General features: G+C 44.8%; 1 protein-coding gene across 1 annotated transcript in view; it reads right to left on the bottom strand.

Annotated features, from left to right (window-relative positions):
* Positions 1-3823, bottom strand: part of LOC125944260 (uncharacterized) — a 42199-nt gene extending 38376 nt beyond the window's left edge. Inside the window, exons 1-2 of the mRNA XM_049664608.1 lie at positions 3759-3823; positions 1666-1719 (exon numbers count right to left, since the gene is read on the bottom strand). Coding sequence (XP_049520565.1) covers positions 1666-1719; positions 3759-3807 — 103 coding nt within the window. The 5' untranslated portion in view covers positions 3808-3823. The remainder of the gene's footprint in view (positions 1-1665; positions 1720-3758) is intronic.
* Between the last annotated feature and the right edge of the window lie 9811 nt (positions 3824-13634).

Raw genomic sequence — 13634 nt, forward strand, 5'->3', positions numbered from 1 at the left:
TCGTCTGCAAAAAGAGACATCAGTCAAAGTTCGTTATATAGTTATATCTATTTCAGGATCAAGGCGGTTCGTTGAAGAGCATCGCGTGTGGATATATATATTTCCACACGCGATGCTCTTCAACGAACCGCCTTGATCCTGAAATGAATCACTGTAGGCGCGGGGCTGGTTAGGTACCACTGTTCAAATAAACTCTGACGTCGACTTGCAGCACTCGGTATATATGCCACGCAGCGTGTGCTTGACGCCAGTGATCTTCTTTGATGCCAACTTGGGTGACTGGGTCTGTGCCAGTAATTGTGCGCCGCTCTTCAACCAACGTGTTTTGATGCCATTTCGGGTAACTAAATACAAACCGCTGGAAAAGTTCCGCTCTACAACGCCGAAAGAGATCCCTTAAACTTATCCGATGGTGAGCGGAATCGAACCGATGTCAAAAGTTTTCCTCAATGACAGCAACCCGACGCTTTAGCAGCTTGCGCCGCAATTGCACTGGCTATGTGCCGATTTTCAATGAACGCATTTTTACGTCAACGCTTTAGCGAGGCGTGCTGTAAATGCATTGGCTATATGCCACTCTTGAATGCACCTCTCGCTAACTCGGGTCACTGATTATAAGCCGCTGAGTGTGCGGCAAGCGAGGGAACAATTGTCACCGTTCACGTGCACCGGCGCTCGTATGGAAGCGCGAACGAGCAACCCCGCTGCAGTACGCGCCTTACACATAACTGCTTTCGACGGTGGCAATGCGTTGTCTCGCTGTATTGATTCAATGCTAAGCGTATTACCAACGACCGTCATCGCGAGATGGGCTCTGCCGGAATTATAAGTTTTTTTTTTCCTGATGACTACAATTTCCTGGCCTCCTGAAATTGATTCAAGCTCTGCCGGGGAGCGAAAACCCGGTTTAAATTCGCATGATGCCGCGCAGATCTTGCGCAATTCGTTATTAGGAATAGTATTTGAATACTAGGTGTTATCGATATAGCAAAAGTACCACATGGAAATTGATACCGTTCCAGTAGTAGCTCTATTTTGCAAGAACCGAACAGAAATTAATGTGTTTCATTTGTCATCAACAAATTTCAAAGAAATACAGGAACGTACTTTTCAATGAACGGCAGGTGCACTACCGCCAGTTTGCATTACAGACAGAGCACACATTCAGTGTACGGTAAAAAGCTCCCATGACTTCGTAGAACTTGCTGTTGGGCTAGTTGGTAACTCGTCATAATGAAGTAATTAGACGCAATTTTTCATTCGCACACACATCCACATATGCATACACTCAAGTACACCCCCCACCACACAGCGCTGACTACGAACTGTTTATTCAGCGAATAGAACCCACGTGTGCGGGTTCTGTGGGTGTGTGCGTGAATGCGGAGGGCGAAATTACACCTAATTACTTCACTATGAGCTCACATAAAGTGCGGCAACTGCGCAATAGAGGTGGGCCGGTGATGCCTATTCAACAAAATCTTTAAAACACGCACTCACGATGCAATATCAGAAAAAAAGGTCCTAGACAAGGTGTGTTCAAGTGGTTATAATGTATATAGTTACAAGGTAATCATAATAATGAGGACCACAGAGATTGTTAGCCTCAAATATTTAACTTTCTTGCATGTAAGCTACTCGATATAAACATTGCAAATTGCTCACCACTTAAAGAGGAGTGCAGTGCCGTCGTCAAATGCTGCCCTCCAGGTGCCGCATCTGAAATGTTGAAGTTGTTTGAATGCAAAAAAAGAGAAAAACTTGAAGAGTTGCCAGCATCTGCCACGTGTTGTGATGGATGATAAGAAAACAATAGAATGCGTGGAAAATTATTCATACATATATGGCCTCTACATATGTATATATATATATATATATATATATATATATGTATATATATCACTGTATAGTTGTGCTTGCGGGAAATAAACAATTCATATTTGAGAAGAACTGTTGTAAAATGTAACATGTTTACTCAATATACTTGAGTATATATACTACCTTACTCAATATATATATATATATATATATATATATATCACTGTATAGTTGTGCGTGCGGGAAATAAACAATTCATATTTGAGAAGAACTGTTGTAAAATGCAACATGTTTTGATATACTCCCCGATGATCTCAACTGAGTCTCGTACATTGCATGTCCTTAACATATTCTATTCCCTCTCGCTGAATCCTTGCAGCTGTCTGCACTTCTCGTTCTGTCGTATTGTTTGGACTTCGGTGCATGGTCCAAGAAACTATAAAGGTTGAAATTTCCACTCCACAGCGACGTCACTTAATGACCGAGTGCATGCAGAAGGCCGAGCTTATTTTTTATATTTATTGGTCCCAACACTTTGCATCTGCTGCTTTAGAGAGCTGCGAATTCTCAGTGTACCACCTATACCTTTTCACGCTGTACCTTGTTCCCCAATATTTCTTGTTCGAGCTGTATACCGTGCTCGTGTGGAGTGTAACATAGCCTTTTAGTGCTGCATTCTGTGTTCTCTGCATTAGCGGCACTGATCATGTTTCTTGTGCCTCTCTTCAGGAGCTGGGGCATGTAAACGCTTTATACAGGCCTAATATTGCAGTCGGTCGCGTCGTTTGGGTCAATTACGAGCTCCATGATTTGCGCTATATGTCTGTTTTTTTTAGTTTTTTTTTTGTCAACTAAATAAATTGAGCAACCGGCATTCTAGCAAGGTTGAAAGCTATGTACCAGGAGACAAAAAATGTTGCAGGAGCGTATTTCATGAATAGAGAGAGATGCTTTATTAGAAAAACAGATTTTTGCCGGTGCGTATAAAACCGCTGCCATGCTACTCTGTATATGGATGGGGAATGGGATTAATATATTCCAGATGAGAGTGGGAAAAAATAATAAAATTTATTTCTCTCTCTTGCTCTCATTTTTTCTTTCCCTCTCCCGGGCATTGCGCGCGCAGCGCGCATGCTCTCCTTCCCTCTCCTTAACGTCCTATGTCAAGGAAACATGTGCACGGCATGGAGAGGAGGCGAAGCACATGCCGCTCCACGAGGTGGTTGCTAGGCAACCCAGGTGAGTCTTTGCTCAGCGATGTTTTTTTTAAAGCCCACTAAGGGGTTTTAATGTTTTGCGGCTCACAGCACAACTTACGGCCGGCTTAAACAGCTCCGCTGTTGATGTAGAAATCAGTTGAGCGGATCAGTGAGCTTCGAGATACGCGCAATTTCTTACCTAACGTCACTTTGAGCAAACAGTGGTAAATACTGTAAAGAAGGGCCGTATTCTGAAACATTCCACTTCGGCGATAGTTCGCCTAGGCGATAATCGCGTTCAATAAATCAACCGGCTGCTTACCCGTGACGTCAGCATGCGCACTATACCAACACGCGCCCTCGAACGCTTCGGAAAACACACGAGAGAACTCACCGTGCGAGTGCAGAGCGGCTCGGGTGTGTTGTTTTCGAATGTATCCGCCGCAGTACGAGAAAGGCGTGTCCGTTTATTCAATAGATGTCGGGAGCACCCGATGCCAACGTGACGTCAAAATGACGTACACCGGAACCACACCGGTGGCGCGACTTATTTTCCGGTTTTGCTTAACCAGCCAGTCAGAGCGCGCCTGAAGGCGAAAAGGCAAATAGCGCCGAAGTGGAACGTTTCAGAATACGTCCCCAATACACGCGGTCATGGAATAAGTGGTGCTTGGCAAGGACCTGGGACAGAACAATCTTTCTAGAATTACTGGCGAGACACATCTACGGACAGCAGCTTACCTTGCAAGCATAAAAGAAGTGTCACCACAACAAACTTCATTATTCGCATCCGCTCCAGCGTTTGCGAACAAATTCTTCCCTCCATACTTATAGACCATGCACCTCGGCGCCGGTTTTTAACATTCTCTTGGTGACGCACAAAGTCAGAATACGTACAGTAAGCCTTTTCGTTTTCATGTCCAGTGAGGAAGTGACCTTATTCGATAAAAAATAAATTTGCTAGAAGAGTGCCAAGGACCTGTCACCAAAGAACATGCGTTGATGAAAATGTCACTTCAACGAAGAAGAAAATGCTCAACGACAAGTCATCGCGGTCTCGCCCTGACCGTCGCCGCGTCCCAAGGGATCCCGGCCGACGGTTAGGGAACATGAGTGTGGGTTTAGGCTGAAGCCTCTACCCCGTCATCTATTTGACGAATGCAAATAAAGTCACTTCTCTCTGTCTCTCTTGTAGAAGTGCTAACATACTCGTTCCGGCTGCTAGCGAAAAACCTAAACCAATTTGATATACATTCAAAGACGGCAGTCCTTATTCAATGAATGCATTGTATTCCCACACCTCAAAACGGACAACTTACCATGTCTCCTTTTCATCTTTACAAAGTTCATAGCCCTACAACTTCTTGGTGCTTTAACCATAGGAATTTCCTATATCTAAATTTTATTCAATTTAAATAAAAGGACCTAAATTAGATATAGAAATTAATATCTAATGCTAAATTATACTTCAAATGTTTTACACTAACGTTATGCTATGAGGTTATTTCATTCAAAAAAATTAAAAACCAAGGCTACCGGTGCTACACAATTTTTCCTTCATTCGAATGGGACCCGATGAACGTTCTCTTACGTAGGGATTTAACACTCGGCTGTGGCGCCGCAAAGCTTCCCTTAGCAACTGAAGCTTACAAAACTGACCTAATATAAATCGCTGTGGAGCATACAAATGATTTTGTGAATTGAACAAAATACCATAAACCACGCAACACTTCGCAGTAACTCTGGTACGATATATTTTTTGCGCTTTAGACGCTATCGCAGATGCAGCCTCAACATTGTATCTGTTCCTTGTGCACAGTTACGACGTTTTAAACTTGCATTCGTTTAGCTGAAAGGTACGCATTTATGGCAACTTAATAAATTTGAAGCAACAGATAAACGTTCTGCTGCTTAAGGTCAGCAGGATTGTCCCTCATCTTTGAAGGGCAACGTATCTTCGGAAAAGAAGTGTCCTAAATCAGCGCGTGCTAGCGTGTACTGATTTGTATATAGCAACATTGATTACCTAAACAAGCAGGATAATATCTTCACTGCCACCACAGCCTCAGCTTGTGCGTCTGGCTTCGTGTCGTCATTATTTCTAGATCAACGCAACTGGCTGCTATACCAACGTCCGCCTCAGGAAATAACTGAAGGAAACTTCCTGTTCCTTCTATAACTAATTGCTAGAGACCGGAACTTTAGCTAAGATGAATATTTTTTGTAAAGTCTGTATTTTGTTTCTTTGCCATATGACCATATACTATAGGTCTAGAAACAACTCAGGTCTAGAGTCACGACACGCTTTCTGACGGCCACCCCTGCTTTGGAAAATGGAATGTGCCGCTCCGGCCACCAGTCACTTGTTCCGTGTGTCGTGATTTTGCCGCACCCGTCACGAGTCACTTGTGTTAATATTTTTCTGCTGGGATTGCACATCGTAGTTCCATTGTAATCTTAGCATCGTCGTCATGTCGTCGCAGTGGTACCGTCGTGTTCGTTCCATCGTCGTCATTCTAGCCTCGTCATACTACTGCCATGGCATCTTTATCACGCGGACATTCTCATACACTTGTCATCCGGTTATCCTCATTACATCGTCACCATGCTATTCTTTATTTAGGAATACTGCAGGCCTTACAAGGCCCAGGTAGGAGAGAAAAGATGCACACAAAAAAGGAAATACTACAGATTTATGAAAAAGCTCAATTTTTTTGAATTTTTAAATTTTTATCACGGTCATTACGTGGTCGTCGTCATACAATCATCATTGTACCATCAAGGTCCACAAAGCATCATAATTTCAGTCTTGTCATGCGTGGATATACATGTGTCCAAGTATGTAACTACCACACCCGAGAACACTGCTTAAATTCCCACTATCCTTACTGCTATGGAAGATGGCGCTGGACACTGAATATTTAGATGGTCCGTGGTTGCTTCAGAGATGCTACAGAAGTACTAAGTCTTGTCATGCGTGGATATACACGTGTCCAAGTATGTACTACCACACCCGAGCACACTGCAAAAAGTCCCACTATCCTTACTGCTCTGGAAGATGGCGCTGGACACTGAACATTTAGATGGTCCGTGGTTGCTTCAGAGATGCTACAGAAGTACTAATCACTGCGGAATTGCACACAGCATAGACGTGCACGAAGCATGGCAATTGCAAAGCGCGACATCGACATTTGCTCGCAGTCCCGCTGAACGCCAGCGCCGCATCTGCACAAGGCATCGGTATCGACGCACAGATTAAGCAGCATGCGCGAGCGTTGCAGAGAAAATTGGCCGAGCGTGCTGTGAAAAGGTATTGCTAAATTAACCGACCATCGACGTCAATCGCGCTCGCTTCACAAAACGGCGCCGGTGTCGTAGGGTCTGGTTATAGTCTGACCTTCGTCACAGAGTTAAAAGCGAAAGCAAACGTTACGTTAGCATAACGCCCAATACTTCGCGTTTGCCTGTAAGGGTTCTCACGTTTCCCTACAAACTCCCTCCATCGTGCCGCGGATACGCAAAGAATGGACGCAGTTTCAGGAGCACTATGAGAAGCCTCGTACAGGGAGGGCGATGGTACCCGACGTCGCACGTATCGACTGAGCATTGCCTGCACTATGGTGGTTCCGAAAAGACGCTACATGCGCGTATGTAAAGCTTGTATGTGGACCTGTGTGTGTGTGTGTGTGTGTGTGTGTGCGTGCGTGCGTGCGTGCGTGCGTGCGTGCGTGCGTGCGTGCGTGCGTGCGTGCGTGCGTGCGTGCGTGCGTGCGTGCGTGCGTGCGTGCGTGCGTGCGTGCGTGCGTGCGTGCGTGCGTGCGTGCGTGCGTGCGTGCGTGCGTGCGTGCGTGCGTGCGTGCGTGCGTGCGTGCGTGCGTGCGTGCGTGCGTGCGTGCGTGCGTGCGTGCGTGCGTGCGTGCGTGCGTGCGTGCGTGCGTGCGTGCGTGCGTGCGTGCGTGCGTGCGTGCGTGCGTGCGTGCGTGTGTGTGTGTGTGTGTGTGTGTGTGTGTGTGTGTGTGTGTGTGTGTGTGTGTGTGTGTGTGTGTGTGTGTGTGTGTGTGTGTGTGTGTGTGTGTGTGTGTGTGTGTGTGTGTGTGTGTGTGTGTGTGTGTGTGTGTGTGTGTGTGTGTGTGTGTGTGTGTGTGTGTGTGTGTGTGTGTGTGTGTGTGTGTGTGTGTGTGTGTGTGTGTGTGTGTGTGTGTGTGTGTGTGTGTGTGTGTGTGTGTGTGTGGTGTGTGTGTGTGTGTGTGTGTGTGTGTGTGTGTGTGTGTGTGTGTGTGTGTGTGTGTGTGTGTGTGTGTGTGTGTGTGTGTGTGTGTGTGTGTGTGTGTGTGTGTGTGTGTGTGTGTGTGTGTGTGGAGGGAAGGCGAATGGGTAAGTGCAATTCCTTTAAGGGTGCAGCGTAAATCCCAGTGTTGTATCGTTCTGCTGGCGATAACGCAGTGGCCGTGCGGTTCTGTTACAGTCGTTCAGAGAATGGTACACGCTGCTTCAATTAACTTTTCACGCAGCCGTTATCACCACGATTTCAGCACTGGACTTTTTCGAAATCGATCATAGGTAAGCAAACTAATCAGAACTCACACGCATTTATAGAATTTGCGTTTTGCTTAATGTTCACTCCGACTCAGCCCCACCTAATTCTACTAATCAGGGGCTCACGATGAATGAGACGCACCAAGGTTCTGCTCAGCCTGGCTCGTTCGGACTCAAACTCACCAAAATTATGCTCAGTCGGGCTTATTCAGACTCACGTGTCAGTCTGAGCATGAGTTATAGTCAGAGTGAGTCGATTCACGAGGGAATCATAACGGCATTGACTACCTCAGGCTCTCGCGCTTGCTTGTTCGTCCATTCGTTCGGGCCATTCACTTAGTGATCCACCCCGTTGATAGTTCTACATAATTTTTGTAAAACACGAGGTAAATAAATATTCCGGTTAACCAACTAAACATTTTGTTCGCCCCTTCCGGGTTTTATTTTGCATCTTATGCTGTAGGAGGTTGTTACTAAATGGTACATTTATTGGCCTCATTCTCGACCTTTGCTCTGGATAGGGATGAATGTAGCGGTGGTGGTGTACGCAGCATTCCTACTGAGAAAATTGAATATTACATGCTGCGGGGGTTTTGTTGTATGACAGCCGTACATAAAGTTGTCTTTGCAATAGCACATAGTTCCTTTTATTTCCTCTTCTAAAGAAAAAGGCGCTGTGACATTGGTTGTTTTTTCATATATGTTAAATTGCCACCTGTCTTTCCCAATTGCACATCAACACGACCTAATATCATAAGCAGTGATTTAACATAAATATATCCCTACCAACCCCTCAGAATTTTTCGTTAGGTCTATGAATATGGGCTCGTTCTATGATTTTACTAACGCTGTATCACGCTTTACAAACGACCATTTCGTTTGCAAAAAAGTTTTGAAGGTTTGATCGATGGCGTGAAGCGAAATTGCAAAAGCAAGGCCAGCAAAAAGGAATTATATGGCACTTTCGCAGTCTTCTATAGAGGCAGTCAAAAACACCGTATACTATAGCGGTACATGCGTTTTCAAGTTTATTCAGTATAGTTCCTGAAGCAGGCGAAATGGGCAACAGTAAATTCACGGAAAAAGTCAATGCGATATCAAGGCAATTTGCCGGTTGTTAGAGCTAGAGAAAAGATGAGGTGGCATCGGTGGTTCGAGCGTCAACATCGCAGAGAGCTATGCACCAGGCGGGATGCCGGGGCAGTGTACGCTTTTCTTCCTGCGTTCATGCTTCTTCTCAACGTGATTATGAGAGCAGAATAATTATCATTTTTTTTTGCGCACAGGACACCGCTAGGGAGATTTTGTTAGCAGCAGTTTACTAATATACTAAGACGGGGCAATAAGATAACACAAATGGTTACAATATGCGAAGAAACTGTTCGCATTCTTGTAGCGTATGCAGGCGCGAGCACAGGCTGTAGAGCAGGCTGCAAGAACGCAGGCCGCTTAGGCTCTAGCATCGCCAAACCCGAGTTTGGGCTTTTGAATGCGGAAGCACTTGATGTCGCCTAATTTACACCTCCCTAACATTCACTTAGTGAAGCAACACGACGAACAGATCGAAAGCGCGAACTTAGTATTTAGAACGAAAGTTCTGAAATTGATTATTATGGTTATTCATTGCGTAAATTATTAGTAACTTTATTTGTTAAGTCTTGAGAGTCCCTGGGCGGAAAAGCCTTCAGGCTATACAGTTGGCAACCGTGGTTCTGTTGCGATGGCTGCGCATACTTATGAAAACGTAGTTCACGATGGACGCCAAGAGTACCAGACAGTGCGGTGCGCGCTCCTGTTTCGGCACCGCAAGAACTGTGTCCGTCTCAGTCATTACACTAGTGTGGATCACCGTCCAGTCGGAGGATGTTGCAATGCCAAAGGAAAATAATATAACTGAAGTTATTATGCAGCGTGCTTTAAGAAAAGACACTACGGGCATTTTTTTTTATGGCTTGAGCCTAACATTTATTTATCCTATTCATTTCACCTGCAGAAATGATCAGAAGTGAGACACCAGTAATGTAGCGGCACATCCAACGGTGTATGTTCGGTTTACTGGGTGGCTCGCGCATCATGGGCCAAATTTAAGATAGCGTGGTATACACACAAACGAGTAAGTCCAACTGCGTTTTTTACGTAGTCGTCCAGAGTAACTCAGACTATCTTTTGATCTATTAGTTGGATAATAAGTTGCGCTTATTGTGAAAAATCTTAAACGTATTTTTTAGGCACAAGTCTCATTTGGAAAGATGTAGAGCGTATTCCGAAACAGCCACTGAAGGTGTTTCCATGATGTTATTTTCTTACATAGTTGGCTTCCCGGCTCCGAAAAGAAAGGAAGAAATTCATAAAAGACAAAAAAAAAATGAATTGCAGCGCTTCGAAGTGCGTTTCGGAAAAATGAGGCCCGCATGCATATAGCAAAAGGATTAAATGAATGAATAGAATGAATGTGAAGCGAAGATTACAAGCGGTTAATCAAATGCTCTAAATTTGCCCATGTCAACGATAGAAGTATACACGTCATTGTAGCCTAATGATTCGAGCATCGGGATGCTGTGCTAATGTAACGAGGTTCGATCGCACCATCGGGCGCATAATTCATGTTTTTTTTTTTTTAGTGTGAGCTATTCGGCACCACATCAGGAGCGCCTTGCAGCTGTGACCTTCTTTGTAAAGAGCCAAATCAATCACACACCAGAATGATGAAATCAAATCAAATCAGCTTATATAAGCAGTAAGCCAGCGCTGAGAACCAATGCAAACATGATCTGCTTTCAAAAGTCGTGCTGGCTTCATTATTTGCAAATACAATTCTAAGCACAGCAATCCAAACGCGGAAGCGGGCAGGTTTTTTTTTTTTTTTTTTTTTCTGATTTCACGGAGTCTTTACGGAACCGGGTAAATTAAAAAAAAAGCGTAAAAGATAGCCTCGCGAATGCAACTTCTTTGGGTGTTTTAAACAGCCTCTGCAACTTTTCAAATAAGACGTTTGCGCTAGAACTTTTATATAAAATATTGCGCCAATAAGTGTAACTTAGTAAGCAATTACTCCAACTTGAAGATGACTGGCAACTCAAGACGGCTGAGAAAAGTTTTGCCGTTGGTATATTTCTTGTAAGGTGTACCATTCTATCGGTAAAGTTTAGATGAAGTTATATGAACCTTGTGGATGGTATTCGTCATGGTATTTTATTTAACTAGACTAATAACCATTTTAGATATCTTATTATCATCCTAACAGCCCAAAAATCATCGCCGTCGCTTTAGTATTTGGAAGACTGGTCAATGAACGAGTGATAGCTAAGAGACAGCGAGAAATGTTATAAAATAATTGTCGCACTTTATTAAAACTTTACACTCCTCTACACCTTGCCCTCACCTAAGACGATTTGGAAAATATAAACGTCTGGAAATACTTATAACATAGTTCAGCCTTATACGAAAGTTGATCTCATGACATCGACATTATTCTGACGTCACGACCAACTGAAACATTTGCTGACGTAGTGCAGCGATAAGGCCAGGTGTCATGAAGGTGCTCGTAAAAAAAAAAGAATAAGCCGGCAGATCCCACGCCCTGTGGCAATCGATGTTATGCGAAGCAGTGTGCGAGGAGCCTACCAAGTTAGCGAAACGACCACGAGAGCACCAAGGTGGCTCTTTCATGACCTACGTGACACGCCTGTCATGACATTCATGTCATGAGTTCCTCAGGAGTCTCTTTAGCTAGGCCTAAGAGACCTTAAGGCGAAAGCCTTAGTTATGCTCAAGGACTATGACTTCGCCCATCAAGCTTTAGCCTTTTCCTTCACTTGGTACTCACGTGCGAACCCATTTCAGTGGGTTCTGAGCGTTAATGTTTTCCCGCTGAGTCATTGTCATTCCGGCGGAGTCATGCTCATGACCATGCCTTCTACCACTATCCTTTAGTGTTTCCTTCACTTGGTACCCACGTCTGAACCCATTTCAAACCCCTCACTGCAACTCCGACCTCCATTCGGACTTCCTCGACGTGAAGCTTTGCTTCTCTGTCGCCTTTGGTTAGGAGTTGCCTTCACAAAGGCATACTCTACATTAATTGGAGTGACCGACAGTGCAGCATGCGAGGTCTGTGGCACCGATGAAGTTATCGACCACCTACTGTGCCACTGTCCACGATATGCCCCAGAAAGACAAGAACTTGCTAACGTGCTAAAAAAACTGGACAATCGGACGCTTTCCATGCAGTTGCTGCTGGAACACCGTCCCTATCGCTCGTCGGCCCATAAAGCAGTGAAGGCACTTTTGTGATTCTTGAGGACGACGGGATTGTGTCGACGTCTGCGACTATTAGTGCAATAACAGACGCGTCAGCGAAATCACCCCTAATTTCCCTTCTTTCCTTTCCTCCTCTCTCTCCCTGTCATCTTTGTGTTCCCTTTTCTCATTCGCCCGGTGTAGGGCAGCCAACCGACTATGGCTTCGACCACCATCCTTTAGTGTTTCATTCGCTTAGTATCCACGTACAAACCCATTTCAGTAGTTTTTGAGTGTTAGTCTCTTTTCGCTGAGTCATTGTCATTTTTGTTGGGTCATGCTCATCATGTTGGGTCAAATCTCTCCTTTCTTTTCATCCCTTTAAACCCCTTCCCCCGTGTAGGGTAGCAAACCGGACGTGCTTCTGGTTAACCTCCCTGCCTTTCCTTCTTTTTTTCCTCCTCCTCCTCCTTCCATTGGTTTTTGAAAATTAATTTTTTTTTCGCTGGGTCATATTTTCATTTTAGGCGGCTGTTTCATGACCTACATGACACGCATGTAATGACATTCATGTCATGACCTATCATTTATGTTCGTCATGCACTGCTGTCATACTATGCCAATTTTGGTACCAACGAAGTTAACGAAACGGCCATGAGAGCACCAAGACGTAGGCAGCTGTTTCATGACCTACATGACACACATGACACACATGTCATGATAGTCATGTCATGACCTATTATTTATGTTCGTCTTACACTCTTTTCATACAATGCCAATTTTGGTAAATACGGGGTTGTTTCTTACGAAATAAAAGCTCCATCCGTCTTGAGCTGTTATGTTGTGTAATTAATGCATGTTGCGTGACTGTGGCCGAATCCCTTCAGAGAATGCCGTCGATAGCACCAAGCACTTTGCGCACACGAACTAACTTTTTACGTTTAGTGTGTGCTCCCTTTCCCCGTGCTGCTACTTTAATATGTCTATCCAACAAGCACATCAACTCCTGCTCAGCAGTTGAAATATGCAATGCTCAAGATTGTCCCTCGCTTTAACCTCACTATGTACTGCCGTTCAAGCTAAATATTGATTATGATATTGTCGCGACGTCGGAAGCTCGAGGGACAAACGAAACGCTCTTGTCAGCAGAGGCAGTAACAATAACGGACGGTTTTTTAATACCGCGCGCTAGTCACTGCTTCTTCTTCTTCTTCTTGCTTATGTGCCGACATGTCTTTTTACGTCGTCGTCATTGCCGCACTAGACACGCGGCATTTGCCTCCCTCCCAAGCGAAGCGTCGTCCCGATGCGCAAATTGAGCGTATGTATGTACAAGACACTGAACTGAAAATGTTTCTGAAGTTGATCGCGGAGGCTGCAATTACGACGCGCTGTACGCGCTGATTTGACTCGGTGACGATTCAGTTACGTGCTTTGTCTTGCGCGTTGTATTAGTGTGTCAGTTACGTGCTTCGTCTTTCGCGTTGTGCTAGCGTGTGCAGCGTAGTGCAGCTTCCATATGCACGACGGTTGCTCATGGTCATCGACGTTGGTAGTCGTGATGGAGGAGACGTGCCACCAGGCGTCAGCGTGGCTGCATCAACGCCTAAGGGCGCTTTAGCCACAAAACACCAATAGACATTATATATCAATGTGCAATAAACATTACACTACTTCTGTGAAGACACGTTTCACTTTCGTGTTCTATACCGATTCCTATATAAGAGGGATCAACCACATTTTTTTTAATACCGCGCGCTAGTCACTGCTTCTTCTTCTTCTTCTTGCTTATGTGCCGACATGTCTTTTTACGTCGTCGTCATTGCCGCACTAGACACGCGG

The sequence above is a fragment of the Dermacentor silvarum genome, chromosome 3, assembly GCF_013339745.2.
Source record: "Dermacentor silvarum isolate Dsil-2018 chromosome 3, BIME_Dsil_1.4, whole genome shotgun sequence".
Lineage (NCBI taxonomy): Eukaryota > Metazoa > Arthropoda > Arachnida > Ixodida > Ixodidae > Dermacentor > Dermacentor silvarum.